We start from the raw sequence: 21389 nt of genomic DNA, 5'->3' as shown, positions 1-21389 counted from the left end.
GCAGGCATTAATTACAACTACTGGCGTTCAATCGTAACCGGTTGCCCAGTCATGTGCTGCTCCAATGCGCGTCGGCTATGCCGTGCGCGCCGCAGCGTTTGACGCGTCGACCGTTTCTTTCTCAAGGCTAGCGAGCCCACAGTCAAAACACAGCAATAACTAAGCGTGTAAACATCGCAAACCCGACCAAAAGTTCACTTCACGAACCGCTATCGCAAGCGCGCACACCGCGTCACCCTCCGGGGTCTGGCGACGGTAGAGTCACGCGCACCACGAAGCGTTCGATGACCTCCTCCTTTCGAGCCACACAACTTCCCGTAATCTGGCTCGTTATCTCCGGCATTCCCACCGCGATAACGTCCGTGTTGAATGCCATAGATTGAACAGAAACTCGGCCGAGCGAAGCGGCGAAAATGAACTCAAACCGCTCGCTACGCAGCTCAGGCGGCCGCCATCTTGCGTTGCGCCCGTGACATCCAATCAGGAGGGTCGTTGTTCTGCGCCCCGACCGGAGGACCAATAGCGCTTCAGCATCTATTTCTAGCTTCGTTTGTGCGTCGTTTCTTTTCTGCCATTTGTGCGTTTGTGAATGAACGAAGATAAAAGAGACGAGCAGAACCGGAAAGACGATCGCTCGGCCAATCTAACCATATCAAAATGGCCGCGCCCGGTGGCACCGGTGCGGAGATAGAGCGCTCCGAAAATTTCCGTTTTTTCGCCCTTTTGCGCTGATAGTTTGTCACCGCGCCTGACAAAAGTATTTTTTTATGCCACTTTGCGACGCTTTTCAGCCTAAAAACTTTGCAGACGCATAGAATAGGAAACATAGAAGCCGAATATGTGGGTTTCAAAAAAACGATGTTTTGGTCATTTTTCCGAAGTTGAAAGCCGCGTCCCCCCTTAAAGGCAACAGAGTGGATCCTTAGAGGAAGCCCAGCATGGCAGGGAGTGGCAGAAAGTTAGATGGGCAGATGAGATCAAGAAGTTTGTGGGGATAAATTAGTCACTGTTAGCACAGGACTGGGATAACTGGAGACCCATAAGAGAGGCTTTTGCCCTGCAGTGGGCTTAGGCAAGCTAATGATGATGATTGTGATGATGAAAGCTCACCCAGTGGCTTTGAATAGACGGTGCAGACTTTCCATTCGAAAAGGGGGTGCACGTCTTGCTGTGCTACGCCTTGTTTGGCGGGAACCAATGCTTCCATTTCAGTTGAATTTGCATTTCGGGTTATCGGTGCCTTAAAAAAAAGTCTAATGACATACTGAGAGCTGCTCTAATGACATACTTGGGGAGCAGATGAAGACGAACACTTGTCTATTTTAGATTCGGTGCAACGGGAACCGGAAATAGAGCGATCGCCGTTTGACCCAGTATGAAACCGGTAATCCTGTATCTGTGGACTTCTTGTTTTGGGACGGTGAACTTCTAATGGAGGTTTCTACTGGGCCGGAATTGCGCAAGCAGAGCTCAGAACCCTGTGTGTTCCAGCGAGGAAACCAGCAACCCAAGTTCTGTGTAAATGTATTGCCAGTGTCTGGTCTTTCTGTTTCCTACGGAATCAACAGATCAACATGCCAGCTTGTTTGTCGTTTGAAACGTTGAAAAAGATTGTATGGAATATTTGGAATGCAGATTTTAGTTCATCATTTGTGTCACGTGCCCATTCCAGTACAGTGCTGATGGTGTCACTATTTGGGAAGAAACATGCGTGAGGAGGTGGCAATATTGTTTTTCATTGTGGCCAAAAGCAGATACGACAACAGGCGAAAGGGAAAGGTAAAGGGTAGATAAGAAAGAGAGCTGGGAGACCGATAAAAAAGTGCTGAAGCAGATAAGAGCCGTGCTCTTTCAAAGATCACTTTTAAAACAGCACGGGGATGAATGAAGCGAGCTTCTAGGAAGATGCCACAGATATCAGGATCTTCATAGCATAGAAACCTTGCCTTCGGGCATGCATATTTGAGCGGGCAATGGAAAGCACGCGGTGTGCCAGCAGTGCTGAAAGAGGTTGCAGCATCGCCTCGTGCAATGTTCTGTTCCAAGGTGGTACAAGCCCGATATTTGCGGTGCGATGCAAAAGGTTTAACGTGTTGATATGCCACGCCCCACCTCTAAGCTGACCTAAAAACTCCCCCCACCTCCCCGAAGGGGATCGTGCGGAAATGCGAATGCATTGGGTGCACCGATATATTTTTCCGAGCGCAGCGAGCGGAGAGAGGGTACGCGGAGAGGAGAGAGAGACCCGCGCAACACGCCCGCCCCGCGCGCGAGCTCTCTCCGCCGAGCTCCGCGATGCGAGCGCCCTCACACGCCCGAGCGCGCTCCTCCCCTCCACTCACTCTCCGCTACTCCGCCCGAGCTCCGCGATGCGAGTGCCCTCACACGCCCGTGCGCGCTCCTCCTCTCCCTTTGCCCTCCGCTACTCCCGCCCGAGCTACCACCTGCTCCGGTTGCTAGGCGCGCCACAGCTGTTGCTAGGGGCGAGGAGGAGCGCGGAGAGATAACACCTGCGGGCGCACGCCGGCCAACGGACGCACGACAACCCCCGACTAAGAAATGCATTCGCATTTAAAAATACCAAACCACTTTTATTTATGAAAACGATGCATGGAATTGAGCTAAGAGAATGTTGTCTCGTAAAGTAAATACACGGGTCCTAAGGAAAATGTTAACATCGTTGGGGCTCGAACTCTGGCCATTCACTCCAAAACCCGAGATTCTGCCCTTAGGCTATCGAGGCGGAACAGTGGCGCTCTTTCAGTTGTCTTTTAAAAAGCATAGAAGGAGCGTTAAAGCAAGCTATTGTACCCACCGCGAAACAAAATGTCGCAGTGCGGAAAGTGCTTCTACGTGTTGCCGCCCTGTTTGTTTGTCCTACGTAATTTCCTACTCATTGTTGGGCCGGTGTGTGCAGACTTCGTGCAAGTCGGCGATCGAGTTCGAGTACTTCGTGGACGCCCGGGAAGCCGAAGAGCTCTTGGACACCACCACGCGTGACATCCTCCAGTGTGCCAACATGCTGCTCTCGCCAGACGACCTCTGCTTCCTCTGGCTCTGCTACTTGCACTTTGCTGAGTTCCGGACCCTGCCCACGGGGCTGTTTTGCGTCGAGCGCGGATCTGTTGGCCGGCTTTGCTCCACGGTATGTCTGTTGGACCTTTGGTTCGCTCTTGGTTTGTTGGGGTTTTTGTCTTTCGAGAGCTGGAGGGTCTTGGGAACGTGGCGCTCTGCTTTTTGGGAAAGGGAGGGCTTTTGTGGCTGTTCATCTTGTCCATGTCTTCATCATCGTCGTCGTCGCCATTGTCCTTTGAACACCGACTGCAGAATGGAGGCCTTTCCAACTTGCCTCCAAACGCGTTTGTCGTGTGTTGGGAGAAGCCATTCCTTACACCCAATACCATCATTTTACACCGCTCTTCCAAGCGTTGTGCTTCACTCTTTACGTCTTGTCATTCGGGAGCTGTAGTTTTACTCTTTATTTTACTCTTTTTCTCTTTACTCTTTGCTTGTTACACAGTGTTCTTTCTTCCTTCACCCATTGTGTGTGGCCTTGCTTTTTTTCCTCTTCTTCTTTTTCTTCTACCACACTTTTTATGAACTAGAACATTCTCCACCTCAGTTTAGTAATTGATTCATTGATTCATGCGGTTGTCTCTTTATCTTTTTACTCTAGTAGCTAGATTTAGTTCTGCACAAGAAAATAGATGTTACAAAACTACGCACACCTTTTGACATTTTTTTTTCTCCCCCCTTGTGATAGCGGTATTGCACTCAGCCTAAGGCATGGTCTTGAATGTTTCTGTACAGACATCATACTGTTGCTGCGAAGCCCCATCCACACAATGAACCAAGTGTGGAGGCAGTTTGATCACGGGACGAAAGATGTCAGTGCATTCAATCGTCAATGCACCGGCGATGCTAGGCCGTTCAGCTTTTAACCCTTGACAGTCCAACTTTAACCACCTGCAGCCCTGTGCAAGGACTCACCTCATTGCTATAAGACCATAAGTCTACCCACGTCACTACTTGTTATTGTATTATTTATGATCACTACACTTGTATGGTTGGCAGTTAACACAAGGGGAGTACACTTTGTTCTTGCCAGTCGGCTGAAAGGTGGGTTCCTTTGTGCAGGACTGCTTCGAGATTCCCTGGGGTGACCGTCAAACGCTGACACAGTCGTTGGACACCCTGGTTTGTGCCTTCCACGAGGGCATGGACGAGCTGGGTGGACCCGAGAAGTGTGTTCCACTCTTCGCTAGCCACCTCCATCTCCTTGCCAGCCATGCAGAGTAAGTGTTCTGCAGTTGTGACAAGCAGGTTGATACACCGTTGAATATCTGGGAATTTTTATGAGCTCTTTGGGAGTTTATTTTGTAAGGGAAGCTTGTATGGCGTGGGTTCCACATATTCGTCATAAAACTCCCAAGGCTCTACATGTCTTTAAAGTGCATGCCATCCTATAGTGCGAGGCAATGTAAAACAACCGTCCAAATGTGTGTGGTACTGGTCTGCAGTCCCCGCCAAAGTAGCACACCATTCAGAACGATTTGAACTTCAAGCTTATACAGTCTACGCCCGTTGTATAGGCATCTTGAGTAGATAAGTTAAAAACAGGCATTGTTTTCAAAACCAAAACAAGACTTAGTCCACAAGCTTATACATCTCATCTTATACATTTTGAATAGATTGGTTATCAGTGGGTATTATTTGCAAGATCAGTAGAGTCAATAAAAGTTGTGCGTGTGTGTATGTGTCTTTCTTAGGGATGACTTGTCAGCGCTCAAGAGAGATAAAATCTTCTCATACCTTTGACATAAGCTATGTATCACTTAATGATTTACCTAAACTATGTCGAACGCTTCTCACTAATTACTTGGGGAGGGGGATAAGGAAAGCGAGTGTTTTTGGGACGGATATGTGAACAGACGGAGACCTCAAACTCTTTCTGTGAGTGCTTCTGGAGACACTTTAGCCCACAAAACGTTGACACTAGCTTGGGTCTCTTTCCTTTCTTCCCTAGGGTTGTGGACGCAGTGCTCTTGTGCAACACTGCCCTGGAAGAGAATCCATCCTGGTCCGACGGCTGGCTTCAGTTGGTGGCTCTACACCTAAAGTCTGGGGACTTCGAGGAAGCCTGCAATGTGAGCGGTTGCTTTCACTCTTACCAGCTCTATTCCACTGCATTTCTATTTTTCAATTCTAAGGAAAAGGGAGTGGTGAGGTGGACCATGGAAAAATATATGACATTGGAAGAGGACATTGATGGGCATCTAGTTAAATCCTGCCCTTCATGCATGGGGGGTGAGAGCAAAAAAGGGGGGGGGGGGGGGGGGGGGGGTGTATCAGCCACGTGAAATTTCTGCAGCATCAACCAGCTGGCAGTATGGACTCTCCTTCTTATTCATCGACGCTCCTGCAGCGCTGTACTCTATTGCTTTTGCCGAATCGGTTCAATTTGTGATTGCATTAGTGTGAGGAGGTTTGGCTGCTGGCAATGAAACTGCGTAAGGGAAATTGGTGTTATTGTACCTACTGAGCTTAGTGCAGAGCTGTAACCGCACGGTTGTAGCGTGCACTGGGGATTTGGGATTTGGTTCTTGTTTTTTTTTTTTTTCCCAACATTTATTGAATTGTAGAAAAAACACCCGAGGGTCTCTTGCTAGTGCATAGGTGTAGCGATGAGTTAAGGTTCACGATGGGTATGGGTGGGAAATAGCAAGGGAAAAATAGTGGGTTGTGATATGAAATGCAGGAGAGCCTCCCACACTGCCTTCGCTAAATTAGGTGGGTAGGACGGACGCAGGAGATCATTTAAGGAATTTGGTCGTAAGTTAGCGGGAAAGGGTGTCTAGGAGAACCTGTCTTTCAGTTTGAAATGGAGGGCATGTCCAAATAATGTGTTCAGTGGTGTCCAGAATTTCACAGGGGATACACATGCCTTAATTAGGTGTTGTTGGGGTGAATACTTGACCTTGGGAAAATTGTCATTTCTCATCATCATCGCTCTCCCCCTTTTTTCTCCTCCTCCTCCTCATCCTTTTTTTTTATCCTCATAATTGTCATTTTTTTGCTCCATCATCCTCCCTTCCTCCACCTTTACGTCCTAGTTATCATCCTTTCCCCATCATCCCTTTCCTCTGCAACAATTCTCATTTACCGTACTTACCTGATTCTAACGCGCACTTTTTTCCCAGAAAAATAGGTAGAAAAATCGCATGCGCGTTAGAATCGGATCCGAAACCGAAACTGCCGAAACAGCAGAAATTTCGTCCCACCCATCGCCATCGCCATCTCAGATGGCGCCAAAGCTTTTAGCAACAATTTTTCGGACGCAGGAAGCATAGCCGCCGAGGCTTTTCTATCGGCGTTCACACAAATCGTCAAATCGTTCCACTTGCTCGCTTGATAACAGCAATGGCAGCAGCGGCTCCCTCGCGTTCAAAACGAGCGGTCGGCTGAAGCGTGCGCCTCTGGAGAAGCTCGCGGGATGGGCGTGCGAGGCGTGGGCCACGATCCCATTGACCATGGTTGAACATTCGTTCAGAAGTGTGGCATTGCGAATGTGTTTGATGGCACCGAGGACAAAATGTTGTGGTCAGTGGAGAGCGACGAGGAGTGAGATGAGTGAGATTACTTCGGGAAATAAATCGCCCGTTTCTCTCGCATTCGTTTTTCTTGCTCAAAGTTCCGTGCGCGTTACAATCAGAGGTGCAAGTTTTTTTCGTTTTTTTTTTTTTTTGCCAGGAAAATCGGGTGCGCGTTAGAATCGGGTAATTACGGTACCTCATCATCACCATCATCAACTTCCTGATCATTGTACTCCTTTTCCTCATAACCATCCTCCTTTTTGCCCTATCACCCTTCTTTTCCTCATCATAATCATCACCCTTTTCGCCATAATCATCATCCTCTGCAACAATAATTCTCATTTACCTTATCATCATCATTACAGGCCCTGCAGAGAGGCCTGTCCCAGCTCCCGACGGATGCCCGGCTCGTGTTCAAGGCAGCCTCGGGGAAGTTTGGCATGTCGGACATCGTCCTCCGACAGCTGCTGGACAACTTTGTGGTCCACCACTTCCACGTCGACGAGGACAATCCACTCAGAGGGGAGCGAGACGGGGCCAGAGAGTGCGTGGTGCTCTTCTTTTGAGTCATACCCATCTCTCTCTCCTGTGTCCTCCTTTTCCCTTCTTCCCCCCCCCCCCCCCCCTCTCTCTCTCTCTCTCTCTCTCTCTCTCTCTCTCTCTCTCTCTCTCTCTCTCTCTCTCTCTCTCTCTCTCCATTGCTTCTATCTATTCTCTTCTGTTCTTCTCGTTCTTTTTTTTCTCTCTCCTCTTTCTTTTTCTCTCTGTCCGGTCTGTAAGTGAACCAGTCGGTTGTTTATGTTGAATTCCAATGGCAGATCCGGAGCACTTTCGGAGCAACTTTTTTGCTCCATCTGGAGCAGGGCGCATTGCAATGGCAGATTGGGAGCAACCAAATCCTGTTGTTCCAATGGCAGATCGGGAGCGCCGTCGCAGCTAAGATCGCTCCGTGGAGCAAGAAAAGTTGCTCCGCCAAAATCGGCAGAGTCGGCCGAAACTCACTAGGGCGCTTACTTCTGTTGCGTGACGTTGCCAATGTTGCCATCGTCTGCTTTCGGCCAGTGCGCGCTTCTCCGCCTCCTTCAGCCATGGCACCCACTCCATTGCTGCAGCAGAGTGGACTAGTACATTTAGTCGTGGACTGACCTTGGGGAGCTTGCGTGGCTTGCTGCAGCATTGACGCGATGATGTGACTGACAGCATGCGTGAGGTCCGTATCGGCAGCCAACAGAAGATCCACAGCGATCGGAAAAAATCAGCGTAAAATGAGCACGCCCGCGGGAACCAGATGATTTCGGGAATGCGCGGTGCAAAGGATGCTAGGGATTGCCTGTTCCGGCCACGGTTCCTGCATTTTGCTCTGGCGGGAGCGGCTGTGTTCCAAAGGCAGCTTTTGGAGCATCTGCTCTTCGAAGAGTCTGCGCGCTCAGCGGAGGAGCACAGTGACCACTCTGGATCTGCCATTGGAATTCAACATTAGTTTTAGTTGTGCATGGCTTTTGGGGCACAGCTGGGAAACCGTCTGATGCAGTGTAGCACAGCCAGCCCTTCAACTATGGAATTTCAGGAAAACAAGGTTGTGAATAGTTTTGGTGAACCTTCTTAGCCTCTTGACTTCTTCTCTCCACTTTTCTTGTTCTTCTTTTCGTTTTTTCTTTCTTTAGGGGAAGCACTTGTTTTTTTGGCAGTGGGAAGGTGCCTAGTAGAAAACTTAACCGAAACTGTTTTGCGTGCGGTGGGTTTGTGACTGGGTTGCCTGTTTCCTTTCAGAAGCAGTGTTGTCTCTTTCCCGAAGCTTGTCAACGAAAACGACAGCCATGCCACCTACGCGCGGCTCAACTTTATGTGAGTGCTGTCTCAACTGCTAACTTATGATGTGTGTGTGACATTGCATTAGTGGAGGCACTGTGTAGAGACATATACTGAATACGAGCTTTTGCTCATTTCAAAGGCTGCCTGTCAGAATAACGGGCAGCCGTGCCGGTTTGTAACGGAACTTCAAGAAGTTAGGCGGGACTCACCTGATTGCATTTCTCTGGGGGTTACTAGTAAATGACCCACGGGCTTAAAAAGCATCGTGTGCCGATACAAAAGCTTTTACAAATCTATAAATGTTCCTAATGGGCTAGTTTTTAGAAATATACCGTATTTTCGTACGTATAACCCGCACCAGAAATGCGAGAATTTCAGTGGCAAAGTAGGGGTGCGGATAATATGTGGGGTTTTTTCTTTAGTGCAACAACCTTGCAACAACCCTGTGTACAACAGTGAGGACTGCGGCTCAAGTGATAGTTCTAGCGAGAGCAGTGACACTGAGTGAATTGGGACTTTCGCCTTGCAGTCAGGGTATTCTACTTGCTAAATATACGCTTCTTCTGTCTACGTAGTACGTGATGTGTTGATTGAGCAGTAGCTTTGGTGCAGCCTTTCCTGTATCAAATGTGCGGGCAATACACGAGGATTTTTTTTTTCTTTTCCGGTGGGCTGAAAGTGGGGGTGCGGTTTATATGCAGGGGCGGGTTATACGCGCGAAAATACAGTATCACTTCTTTGCCAAGATGCAAAATAAACAAGAAACTCATTTTAGTTTTATGCACTTTTCACTAGGTGGCACTAGCTATCAAGCAAGCAAGAGTTTTGTTTTCTTATTTCAGTACAGAGGTGACTTATCTCTAAAATAAGCAAACTAGGCTGTTGGGAGCATTGCTATGCATTCGTATGGGTTTTTGTACAGTAGAATCTGGATGATACGAATCACTCGGGACCGCGAGAAATTTTCGTATCATCCAAAATTCGTACGAACCATGACAGACCACGAAATTGTGCACTGAAAGAAAGTTTTCATTTATTTCGTTTCTTGCTTTCGTGTGAAGAAATCCGTGATGTTTTTCTACTTTTCTTTAACCTCCATGTAGCCGAGCAGTCTTTTCTGGAGCGCGTAAAACTTAGCACTCGTCTCATTACTCACGGTGCCCATGCTCACTACAAGCCGCAGCAGTCAAAGCACGAACCGCACGGTGCGTTTTTGCGCGCGATTCGTGCGTGTTGGCGTTGCACTTGCGATTTTTTTCACGCCCGCATCCATGATTCCGTGCCTGCGGCAGCTTCTGCCTCGATCATAAGATTACGCATGACACTTGTGGCAGGGAGAACCCTGACGACTTGCTAATGGGGAGGCGTGCACCTCATGGCAGCAGTTTCAAATCACTCGAGACAGCCGGCTGGCTCTGCCGGAGATGCTTAGGCTTACCACCCCGGCAGATATTTCATGGGCGCTTTCACTAGCGACGCGGATGATGTTTTATAGCACCGTTTTCACCCACGTTATCAGCTCCTTTACCGCACAAGCAACTTCATGTGTGCTTCGAGTGGAATCTTAAAGGGCGATTAGAAGCAGCCACTGGAGCAAGCCGCACCACTTCATGGCCATTGACAATGCTATGTTGCCACCATTGACCGCGCTGCGCGCAGAGTGCGAGTGGTTCTGCGGTGGCATCAGCGCGCCTGTGGCATGCGCGGCACGTTTTTGCGAGCAGACAACAGCAGCCGGGCCGTTTCTGGAGAAAGAGTGACAAAGAAGGGGGAGAGAACCCGTAAGTCGCCGCTGCTTGCTCACTCGGCGGTCAGGCGCTTCTATGGCTCGTTCGAATCATCCGCTGAGCCGCGCAGGTCTGTTCGTAGCATAAGAAATTTTGCAGGACTTCTCAGAAGTTCGTATCATTCCGAAATTCGTATCATCCAGAATCGTATCATTGAGACTCCACTGAATATATTCCTTCTTTTTCATAGAGACCAAACGTGCCTGCCTTGCATGATATTCGAGGTCACGTTATTTTTACGTGCGAGTACGGTACTTTTTTTGTGTGCATTTAGGTGTGCTCAGCGTGAGTTCTCTGCTCTCTTTTTCTGCAGTGAACTGGTGAAGTTGTCCGGAGCGTCTTCCAGCGATGTTTCCGAGCTGTACGAAACTCTTGTCACAGCCGCGACCACGACGTTCGACGTGCAACTGGCCTGGTGGTGGTGAGTTTGGGGTCCTCTGTAGGGGAATTAAGGGCACCGTGACGAATTTTCTATCGTTGACGCGCTTTCCGTGAAGTCCAGTGAATGGGAAATGAGTAGGGTGTTTCAGCAAAACATTCTCCATGGTCTGCGCAAGCTAATTGGGTACTCGTAAGAGCCGGAGAGCTTCTTTTGGAACCGTGAATTCTTTTAAAAGCGTTGTTGCTTTATTTTTTGACATGGTTTTAAACATATACTCATTGCAGTCAAAGAGCTGAGCAAGATTTGTGCATGACAGTTGGCCTACAGAGGGACTGGATGAACATTTTTGTATTGTATGGCATGGGAATTCGTGAAATACAGAGGGACTGGATGAACAGAGGGACTGGATGAACATTTTTGTATTGTATGGCATGGGAATTCGTTAAATACTCTGGTTGCCTGAAGATTGCTTCATATATGAGTGGGTTAGAAGAGGTTATGTGAAGTTGGATACAGTAAAATCTCGATGATACGAATCTCGCGGGACCGCAAAAAAATAATCGTATCATCCGAAATTCGTATGAACCAACAAAGACAAAAAAATTGAGCGTAAAAAAAAAGTTTTCGTTTATTTCTTTTCTTACTTTCGCGTGAAGAAATTTGTGAAGTTTTTCTGCTTTTTTTTAACCTCCATGTCGCCGAGCGGTCCTTTCTGGACTTTCAAGATAGCTCGTGCACAAGATACTTCGTGTATGCTTTAAGTGGCATTTTAAGAGCGGTTAGAAGTGGTTGCTCGAGTGCCCTGCACCACTTCGCGGCCAGCGCCCCTCGAAGCGTGCTGGTGGTTTCGTGGCGGCGTTAACTCGCCTGTGGAGTGGGCGGCGTGTTTTCGCGAGCAGAAAACAGCCCGGCCGTTCCTGGAGAAAAAGCGACAAAGAGGGGAGAGAGAGCCCGTACGTCACCGTCGCTTGCTAGTTCAGCAGTCGGGCTCGTTCGTTTCATCCTCTGAGCTGCGCAGGTCCGTTCATAAGAGCGGAAATTTTTCCAATTGCAAACAATGCAATTTCGCCGGGACATATCAGAAATTTGTATCATCTTGAAATTCGTATCACCCAGAATCGTATCAATATTCCACTGTAGGCTTCTGAATAGTGAAGGATTGAGGCTGCTTACAACTCAACTGAACTGCAGAGGAGACAGTTCCGGGCGTTTGCTGTGTTTGTGAGTGGCCAAACACAATAATCTCAAGTCTCAGTTGGGAAAAAAAAAAAAAAAAATGAATTCCACACAAGGGTGGGAGGTTGATGTGAAGTGAAGCTTCAATTGCATGCTGTTTGACTTCATCGCTCACACGGTGCTTTTCGAGGTGTTTGCCTGTGCTGGCAATGAAAGTGCAGCCAGTGGTGCTTCCGTCGGTACCGTGAATCGGTCCGGCCGGGGACGGAAGCAGGGTCAGTGTTTAACGCATGTTGGGTGGTGCTTCCATCAGAGCCATCAGCACTGCTAATTGCTCCATCCAGCGGAAGCGTGGTCAGTGGTGCTTCTGTCAACATCTTAAATAAATTGGTTTAGTCTGTGTCAAAAGCGGTGGTTAGTGGCGCTTCTGTCATCACCATGAATTGCTTTAGTCAGTGGTGGAAGCCCAGTCGGTAACGCTCCCATTGGTACTGCGAATTCGTTGAGGCAGCGACCGAAGCATGGTTGGTGGCACTTCCGTCAGCGCCTTAAATTGGTTTAGTTGGTGGCCAAAGCGCAATTGGTCACGTTTAGGAATTGGTTTAGTCGGTTGCGGATGCATTGTCAGTGTCACTTTAATCTGCACCACGAAATCGCACGAGATGCTTGCGTGACCTTGTCTAAGCTTGGGTGTTAGAGGGACACTGCCAGTCGTTCCCTGTGTCTGTACCTGGAGTAGCTTTGCTTTAAAAGAGCTCAGTGTAAGGCAGGAACTTCGAATTTCCCCCAGGTACCTGAATTATCGCCTTGACGGTGCCATTCGGCGTGAGAGTGGGGCGGCAGCTGCCCTGAGTGCGCTGGTAGAGCGCTGCCTGGAGAGCACGCCCTCTCGGAGGCCACTGCCTACAGAGCCACGCAAGACGTGGGACGACCACGGCTTCGCCAACCACGTGCTCGACCTGCTGGCGGCGCACATGACCTCGCCGCGTGACGCCGCCGACCTCCTGCGCTCCTACCTGGGCGGCGACCGGGCCAAGCCCAACTCTGCCCTGGTCCAGAGGTGTGTACATGTGTACCGCATATATGACAGCTGTGTGGGTCTCTGCTTGTGTGTGTGTATATAAAATTGGCTGCAACTATGCTCACTCCGCTGCAGATGTCGCCGCTGCCACGTAAATGCCGCCCTTCTCTTTTTTGCTCGCCTGTCATGCTCTTCCGCTTCTGTCTTGCTCCTCTCAGGATAAGCACAGTGGAGGTGGAGGTTTGTTCTAGAAAATTCAGGTTTCCCACTTTTCACTACCTGCGTGCCATCTTTTGTAACCTTTTGTTGTTAAGCATGGAAAGGCCCCTGCGTGAGCTCTTTCTGTATTTTAGGGCCAAAATATTGGTTTTAACGTTTATGTATTTTTTTGCTCTCACAGCTGTAAAGCACACGTCTATTTTCAATTAAAAGAACTCTGCGAATACAAGCTGTGCTTTGGGGCTGTGGCTCAAATATGCCTAATGGTTTTTTTTGTTTGGTGTTGTTGTTGTTGCATGTTGATGCATGTTGACAATTGTGAAGCGTGGGTCCTGATTTAGTGGATTGGGAAATTTTTCCCTATATAAGCTTCTTGTTTCACAATTCTTTTATCTTTTGGCTGGGCGGTAGAATCAAGGGACACATGGACAGACAGACAGACACACCAAAATTTCTGGATTTATGTAGCCCAAAAAGGACTATAGTCTTTAATACGTACTCACAGGCAGGGACAGCTTGCAAGTGCCCATGTCGGCAGTTCGCACGCACGGCTGTACAAGACGCACGCACGGCTGTACAGGCTGTACAAGACACGGCTGCACGCACGGCTGTACAAGCGTGCACGGCTGTACAAGACATGAGAAGACCCGGAAACGGAGAGGTTGTTGCTGCCTGCCACTGGTGTGCTTGTGTGTGGGAAGGCAGGGAAAGGGTGCAGCAAACTCTCACTTCCCTCTTCACCCTGCAGGTGTTTAGCACGGAACGTCTCCATTCTCTTCCTATGGTAGCGTCTCCAATTTCCTCCTTGTGACAGCATAGCTGCCGCTACTAATTGTATTGATGCCCTGCGTTCAGTTTCCTTTGTGTCTCGCCCGGCAGTGTTGGCATTGAAAAGGGGGCTTTTCTGCATGCCAAACTTTCTTGTCTTTTTTTTTTTTAATTTTAATTAATTAATTTATTTATTTATTCATTTATTTACTTAATTATTTATGAGCCCCCCCCCCCCCCCCCCCCTTCTTATTTGCGCACTTGTGATTGTCTGATGCAGTCAACATTTTCGATGTCTGCCAGTTAATTTCAAGGTGCAATCGGTTCTGTTAAAACGAATTAGGGCAACATTTGTCTTCGCAGAAATGTATTCCCACGCACCCTCTGGGACGTGTTTTTGTATGAGCCACCGTACTTGCAGGCTTCACTGGCTGGTCGAGACTTCCTCGCAAGCCCTGTTCTTGAAGTGAAGCACTCTTCTCGGCAGGGCTTGATTGCTCAAGGCCGGTCGGTCTTGCTCCCACTGCTCGAAGCTGCACTCTCGCAGAAAACGCACGGATTGCTGGTGGTCAAACCTAAAATGAGGGCACTAGTATGAAACTGGGACTGTTTCGTGTTGCCGTATTTACTCGAATCCAAGCCGGCCCTGATTCTAGAGCCGATCTCCGAAATTCAGAAACCAAGAAAATAGAATTCCTCGAATATGCCGCATTGCCGCTTTTTCTGGGGATTCGACGAGTTCGAACCTTGGTGGCATCAGTGGCAAGGAACCACTTCGAGTGCCCATTTCAAACGCCAAAGTTTTATAAGCTGTAAAACTAGTTCCAAGTGGTGCATCAAAAAATCGATTCTCGTACTGCACTCACCAGGGTTCGTAGTATTGGAAAATACGATGAAGATTACAGTTTTATGGCCAACACTGTTTTGTCTATTTGACGAAAAGTGGCTAATTACCTCAAAATATCTTGGTAACTAATTGACTGACTGAAAACATAATTTCATATTTGAAATTAGTGGGGGAAAAGCAGCAAGACTGACAAGTTTCACAAAGTTTACTTCACAATTTAAGAAAGCTGTTCTAGGAGCAGTGTCCCCCCTTTAGTAGGCTACAGCTGAGAATGCTATTGACTACAATGCCTTCTTTAGCAGAGCCTACAGGCATTGCTAACTCCACACTACTTTCCAAATTTGGAGGAGTAGTTGGACTGTTTCAGTATAAATCCTTGAATCTAAGTCGACCCGTAACTTTTCTATCCAGCTGTTCAGAAAAAGTATCGGCTTAGAATCAAGTAAATACGGTACTCATGAATGGGTGCCCACTGTTGCATCAGCGAGTCTCCGTGTGCCTTCTGCGTCGCGTGTGTGCTCGACGGGGAGCTGCTATGTTCGTGGGGGAATGCTTTGCCCGCTCTTGTTTTTGTTTCTTCTTGCGTCCCCTGCAGGGTGGTGGAGCTGTACCTTGAGGCCGACGACCGGGACACGGCGGAGACGGTGCTGCGGGCAGCCTTGGTCCCGGGCCTCCAGTCACAGCGGCTCTGGCAACTGTGAGGCCTCCCCACCCTCTCCTCAGCATTCCAGTGACCCAGATAGCGCGGGCAGTGTGTTCGATTGGTTCGGTTAACGTAAAAGTGCTTTGGCCATGCGAGTGGGCAGCCCCTCTATTTTGAAGGGGGTGTGTTCAGTTGGCCTGTTCAGCGTAATACTTTTTCCGGTTGGAGTTGGCCTTTGATTAGTTTGTTTGCTTAATTAAGGGAGGACGTGGCAAGTCAAACGACATTTTTACTTATGGACCAAATTGAATCAAATTAGGACATTCATGTAACTAACCATTCTAACAGCAATTGGCTGTAGGATACCTTCTATACTTTTTAAGTTAGGAGACTAATTACCTGAAACTTGCGTTCAGCATAATTAACTAGTTAGGCAAGAAGTCAACAAGGTGGCCACTCGCGGGACCATCAGTGTGATCAGAAATGTCTAATCTGTGCAGGGAAGCTATTAGGCTATTGCGTTATGTCCTTCAGGCATAAAGAACGAACAATAAACGTTTCACCTTCCTTTCAAAATCACAAATAGCTTCATGTCAAAAAGAAGGTGAAACTTCTGTATTTATTTTTGGATACCTAAAACAAATAAAACAATAATCTAATAGCTTCCTTGCACAGAATAGACCTTCCTGATCGTGCTGACATAACAATCTTGTTGAGTTCTTGCCTGATTAGTTAATCTTAAAGCAGCTTAGTAAGGTAATTAGTCGCGTAACTCGAAAAGTAAAGAAGATATTTTTAACCTGATTTAGGTTTTGTTATTAGGTTAGTCAACTGCATGAATTCTCCTAATTTGACTTAATTTGGTCCATAAATAACAAATATAGTTTTACTTGCCACGTCCCCCCTTTGGCAGTTGACCCATGTGAGCCCACTGCCCGTATTCTGGTTCGCTGTTGACCTGCCTCTGTTTTGCCTTATTTTTACTGATCACTTTCGTTTGCGCTAAATGCAGTCACGACTGCTGCTTTATTCGTAAAAAGAAAATTCTTGCTAAGGTCTTGGCAGCTAGCCTGTTTGGAATGTCTGGCCATGCCTTGTTTACTACTAGATTAGCCATTCAGATAGCAATTGAGACAAAACAAACACTCTACAATGTCTGCCTTTCTTTTTCGCAGCCGTCTAGCTTGCGAAGGTTGTAGAAGCCCACTGTACTTCTGGTGCTATTTCTCTCGTACTCCTCCTTGCTATGGTTCTAGGTTGCCGGTTAGGGTGCTAGGGGGACATTTTTGCCACGTTGAATTGCAGCATTCTATAGTGAAAACATTGCACTAGTTTTTCTTTGCTTTATGCAAGTCTTTTGTCAACCTTTAGCTTCAACGGACGATGATGATGTCAAGAAAATTGGCCGTTGGCTGGACTACAGGTCACATACGGTTGTCATGTATGGTTGTCAAAAAAAATAGATGGCAGACCAGACGAAAGCCACAGGATAAGCACTGAAAACTCTCGGCTCTTTATGTGGCTCGCACGGTAATGCATGAAAATTTAGCAATTCTACCTGCACAAAATTTCGGTACATTACTGAGTGTTAAATAAACTTCGGAACTTAGCACTTGCACCTTTCGTGTGGTGTGCCATCTGTTTTCTTTCCGCTGTAAAATACTTCTATTTCTGCTTTAGCGGGGAGAATCTTGCTTCTGTGTTGGGCAGCCGCGTGAGATGAGGGCCTTTTGTGATGCTGTTCTTATTAACTTCTGTGGTATGTTGCTGGAGTTTTTACCTCGGAAGTAAATTTTAACCGGAATATTTTTTGGGGTTTCAAGTAGCCAAGGGTTGGTGGCGTGAGGCTCTAAACTGTTGCTATGACAATGCTGCAGTAAAAGGATGAAAATCGTTTAGCAAAGCTTTTATTAATGCTTTAAAAATGCTTTATAGCCTTTTTTTTGTCAACTGATCTATAAGACCTTAAATTACCGTGCACTGCCTGCTTGGTTAATTTATCCCAAAAGCGTTTATTGTCCATACTCCCAGTGTTTTCAATAATAATGCTGAATTTTTGTACGATCAAATTTTTGTAAACAATCCGCAAGAACCCGTATATAATGTGGACCCACAAATATTTTGGGGGTGAGATTTGGGGACAGTGAGAAGCAGAAGAAAACTTTTTGCCCACGTAAAATACGAGGAGGCAAACTCCACGAAAACATCTACTTGCATCACACCGTGCGCTTCAGCAGTTGTCGGCTTCGATTACGCTGTCATCGGACGGTTCATTGGCAGAGAGCTCTTCCCACAGAGTGCATTTGAAATCGTTTCTCTAATTTAGGGAAAGTGTGGGTAACAAAACAGAGGTATCTTTTTAACAAAACCAAGTGTTTGTTCTGGTGTGCTGTCATTTCCTTAAACACTTTTCCTTCAGGTGTAAAGGAATCATGCCCGGAATCTTGAAGAAATTACCAAAAAAAAAAAAGCAGAGTTGAAGCTTCTGTGGAAGCTGAACTAAAGTTGAACCTCGAAGGTTTAACTTTGTTCCCACGCATTTGTTTGAACCAAATTTTTCGGAGTAGTTTTTTTTCCCTTAAATTACATTACTGAAGTGCTCTAACATTATCGGCTCATTGCATTTGTCTCCTTGCTGTTCTTTTTTCTTACTGTCGAGTTTTAATAAGGAAGCATTACCTTTTTATTTGATTTAATTCGTTGCTGATTTGTTTTTTGTGACCAACTTAATCGAAACACGCATTTTTTCGTTTTGCCTCCGTCTGGCAAAAGGAAACGAAATGACATTGCTGTTTTGTTTCAGTAGACCTAATGTGCCTTATTACTAGGCTTAAGGTTTCATTAGGCCTCATTTACATTGCTCAAAGATTAGGTCTATCCAACGCTCTAACTACCCGGGATCACGGTGGTCTTGGATTTGAATCCTGAACCAAGACAAATTTTTCTTCGTCTGCAAAGTTTCTGAGAAAGCTGTAAAGCTTTCCTTTGTAGCCATTCGCCTGCGTAATAAGGTTAAGTTTTCCCTTTGCAGAAACTGTGTGGTTTTCCCCTAACCTGTTCAATTAACAGGCTATCTGTTGTTTTCCTGTTTTTGTTTCGTTTTGTTTCCTTCTATGGCAAGGTTGTCCCTTTCCTGGCAACCTGTGATTGGCAGTGATGCTTGTGTTGTTTTTAAAATTTCCGTTGCTCCCGCTCTTTTCTTCCCTTTCCACCAATCGTGATCTCTCACCCCACCGCGGCACACACAGTGGCATCCAGCTGGCCGTCACTGATGGGGACAGCTACGAGGTTGGTCTACCCTTTGACCCTTGTGCGCATTGACTGTCATGCAGGAGGGCACTGCTGCAAGGAGGGGGCATGGGTCGCGACCTTTATCTTTACAGGTGCATCGGCTCTTTGAGGCTGCTGTGCTCAGCATGCCTTACCATGCTGACCTGTGGTGCCACGTAAGTAGCCCGACGGCTGCCATCCTTTCTCAATCCTCCTTTTGCTCTTTTCCTCCTTTTTCTCATTTTCCTTTCCAAGCGACTACGGGACATCTTTTGGATGTCCGACGTACGTCCGTCCCAGATGTCCCACGGACGTCCGCTCCGGAGGTCCATGGATGTCCGTGGTTTCTTCGCTGCTTTTTGCCTCCTGAATTCGTTCCTTTGTTTTGCCTTGTGTTTCTTCCGTTTAGTCCTTTCCTAATTTCTTTTTGCTTCTGTCATTTCCTCTGGTCCTTTTTATTCCTTTTTTGTTTTTTCATTTCTTCTGCCTTCCGTGGTTTCTTTGTTACTTTCTACCTGTGTTGTTCTGCTTGTTTGTCTCTTCCATTCGTCCTTTTTTTACTCCTTTCTTCTTGCTCATTTTTTTCTTCCTTCTTTCATTTTTTTTTTTTTTTTTTTCATTTCTACTGCCTCACCTCACTTGTTTCGTTTTTCTTTCCTTTGTGTCTTGTTTCTTCCCGGATGTATTTTTTTCCTCGCTCCCTTCCTTCCATCCCTGCTGTCTTTTTCTCCCAGTGCATTTATTGACAGTGTTGATAACATTGTTAACCATGACATGAGTGTCTGTCAACTTTGAACTGTCCCCTCTGGAAAGCCCTCCTACGGCACCATCCTGCTATCCACCCTCTCAGCGAGCAGTGATGTTGACCGGATTGCGTTATTCCGTATCATATACGGTAAAGAAGTGATAGCACTTAGCGCCCTCTACTGAATCGCTTAGGCTGCTGACTGCACCTAAGGCAATCGAATACACATCACACCACTTTTACCTGCTAAAAAAATGGGGCAATTATTGCTGCAGAAAATTTTTTCATGGAAATCACTCGGCTGAAAAAAGTAGAAAAAAACATGCACGACGGTAGGGGTTCTAACCCTGACCTTTTCAGTACAAACCAAAGACTCGACGTCATAGCCACACGGTTCGAACAACGGATCCTTTTCGGAGTTTTGTTAAAAAAGAATGTCACTAGCATTAAAAGCAATTCAGTAGATGGCGGTAGGTGCTTTCGCTTCTGTACTGCTTATGAAACGGAATAGCGCAAACGGGCTTGAGGGAGTTGTGTGGGTACCGGGCATGTCCTGTGTGCGCCCCTGGGAATCCCGGGCCTTCACTTCCCTGCCGCCGTTTCAGTTTCTGATCTACGAGCTGACTCAGGGTCACGAGGAGCACGCTCGCAAGGTCGTCGAATCGGCCTCCAAGTACCAAGTGCCGGGCACCCAGGAGATACTGGACAGCTTCCTCGCTAAAGGTTCGTGGTCGTCTGCTGGGACGCACTTGCTTGCGGGAGCAGGACAGCAACCGATGCATCACGACTTCATTAGTGGCTTGGCTCGCTGCCAATTGACTCCGTTGAACAATAGTTAGGCTTAACATCACGTTTTGAGGTCTCTACGCGTGAGGCACGAAACTTTCACGTTAACCAGCGAATTAACTGCCTGCCAGCTTGTGGAAAAGACAATGATTAGAAAGAACCTTGTGATAGTAACAGGGTGCCGTATAACCATGATGGTTAGGACTTATTTAGTTTATTTTGAATCATTGCCTGGTTGAAAGTTTGCACGTAGCCTGCAGTCTTGTGGAAATTTGTGAAGGATTCGAACTTGTTTTATTAAGTTTGATTTATTGGTTTATCAAAAGTTTTTGCGTAGCCCGCAATCTTGTGAAATTTTTTTTTATTAAGTGTTATTTATTTTATCAAAAGCTCTTGCATCGCCCGAAATCTTGTGAAAATTGGAGAGGATTTGAACATGTTTTGTTAGGCAAGTTAATTTTTTGGTTTGTCAGATTCTTGCATAGCTCGCAATCTTGTTAAAATTGGGGACGATTAGAACTTGTTTTATTAAGTTTGATTTTTTTGGTTTATCAAAAGTTTTTGCGTAACCCGCAGTCTTGTGGAAATTGGGGAGGATTAAAACTCCTTTTACTTAGTTCTATCTATTGGTTAATTGAAAGTTTCCACATAGAGTAGAGCTAACCACGCTGTCTGTGTGGTCTGTGTGAAACATAAGGGTTACCTGGGTTGGGAAGTGTGCGCAGCTGTGGGGATGCTTTTAATTAAGAAAGCGCTTATTTGTCATGGACGCTCGGAACGAGCCTCCCTGTTGAGGCCGGGGTGACCGTCTTGCCGATTTCAGAACTGACGGAAGAGGAAGCCCTGAACCGCCTCGGTGTTTTCCTACTGCCGCCGTGAAGGGCCCGCGGCGGTGGCCGCGCCACAAGAGAGCTTTCCCTCTGCGGGGGTGTCCGCAGATCGGTCGTCTGCTGGGGGCAATGTCATGACACCCTCAGAGACGGCCTATCGTAAGTACGTTTACCCCCCCGTTGTGACGAGATTAGCTGCACAGAGACTGCCCCCTTTCCCTCACCCTCTCTCCCTCGCCCTCACCCCTTTCCACCCACACACCCCCCTCTCCCTGTAGTTAAAGCTCCCTTGGTAATGGATTCTGCGCTGGGTCGCGTTCTTATCACTGTCGGCATCCGGGATCCCTGTCCAATCTGTCGTTCTGGCTATCAGCGGCGGTGATGGTTTGCAGTTCCCTTGACTTCTGTTTTTCTTGTCTACTTATGTGCATTTTTTTTTCTTAATTTTCTACTTTAAGTTTATGCCCAATTTAGTGCACACATCCCAGCATGCCTTGATGCTACCGCCTT

At 47.2% G+C, this 21389-nt stretch overlaps 1 protein-coding gene across 3 annotated transcripts in view; it reads left to right on the top strand.

Annotated features, from left to right (window-relative positions):
- LOC144142775 (uncharacterized) overlaps window positions 1–20988 on the top strand; it is a 70715-nt gene extending 49727 nt beyond the window's left edge. For 2 of the 3 annotated variants that reach the window (XM_077674490.1, XM_077674489.1), the window contains exons 24-35: window positions 2918–3145; window positions 4138–4295; window positions 5027–5147; window positions 6959–7137; window positions 8364–8438; window positions 10506–10613; window positions 12541–12810; window positions 15201–15302; window positions 18497–18536; window positions 18632–18694; window positions 19869–19986; window positions 20873–20988. In XM_077674490.1, coding sequence (XP_077530616.1) covers window positions 2918–3145; window positions 4138–4295; window positions 5027–5147; window positions 6959–7137; window positions 8364–8438; window positions 10506–10613; window positions 12541–12810; window positions 15201–15302; window positions 18497–18536; window positions 18632–18694; window positions 19869–19986; window positions 20873–20928 — 1518 coding nt within the window. In that variant the 3' untranslated portion in view covers window positions 20929–20988. The remainder of the gene's footprint in view (window positions 1–2917; window positions 3146–4137; window positions 4296–5026; window positions 5148–6958; window positions 7138–8363; window positions 8439–10505; window positions 10614–12540; window positions 12811–15200; window positions 15303–18496; window positions 18537–18631; window positions 18695–19868; window positions 19987–20872) is intronic. The other variant, XM_077674491.1, reaches the window with a different exon arrangement.
- The last annotated feature ends 401 nt before the right edge of the window (window positions 20989–21389 follow it).

The sequence above is a fragment of the Haemaphysalis longicornis genome, unplaced genomic scaffold, assembly GCF_048455015.1.
Source record: "Haemaphysalis longicornis isolate Haplotype H1 unplaced genomic scaffold, Haemaphysalis longicornis Haplotype H1 scaffold_6, whole genome shotgun sequence".
Taxonomy (NCBI): Eukaryota; Metazoa; Arthropoda; class Arachnida; order Ixodida; family Ixodidae; genus Haemaphysalis; species Haemaphysalis longicornis.
This window is presented reverse-complemented; position numbering and strand designations above follow the sequence as displayed.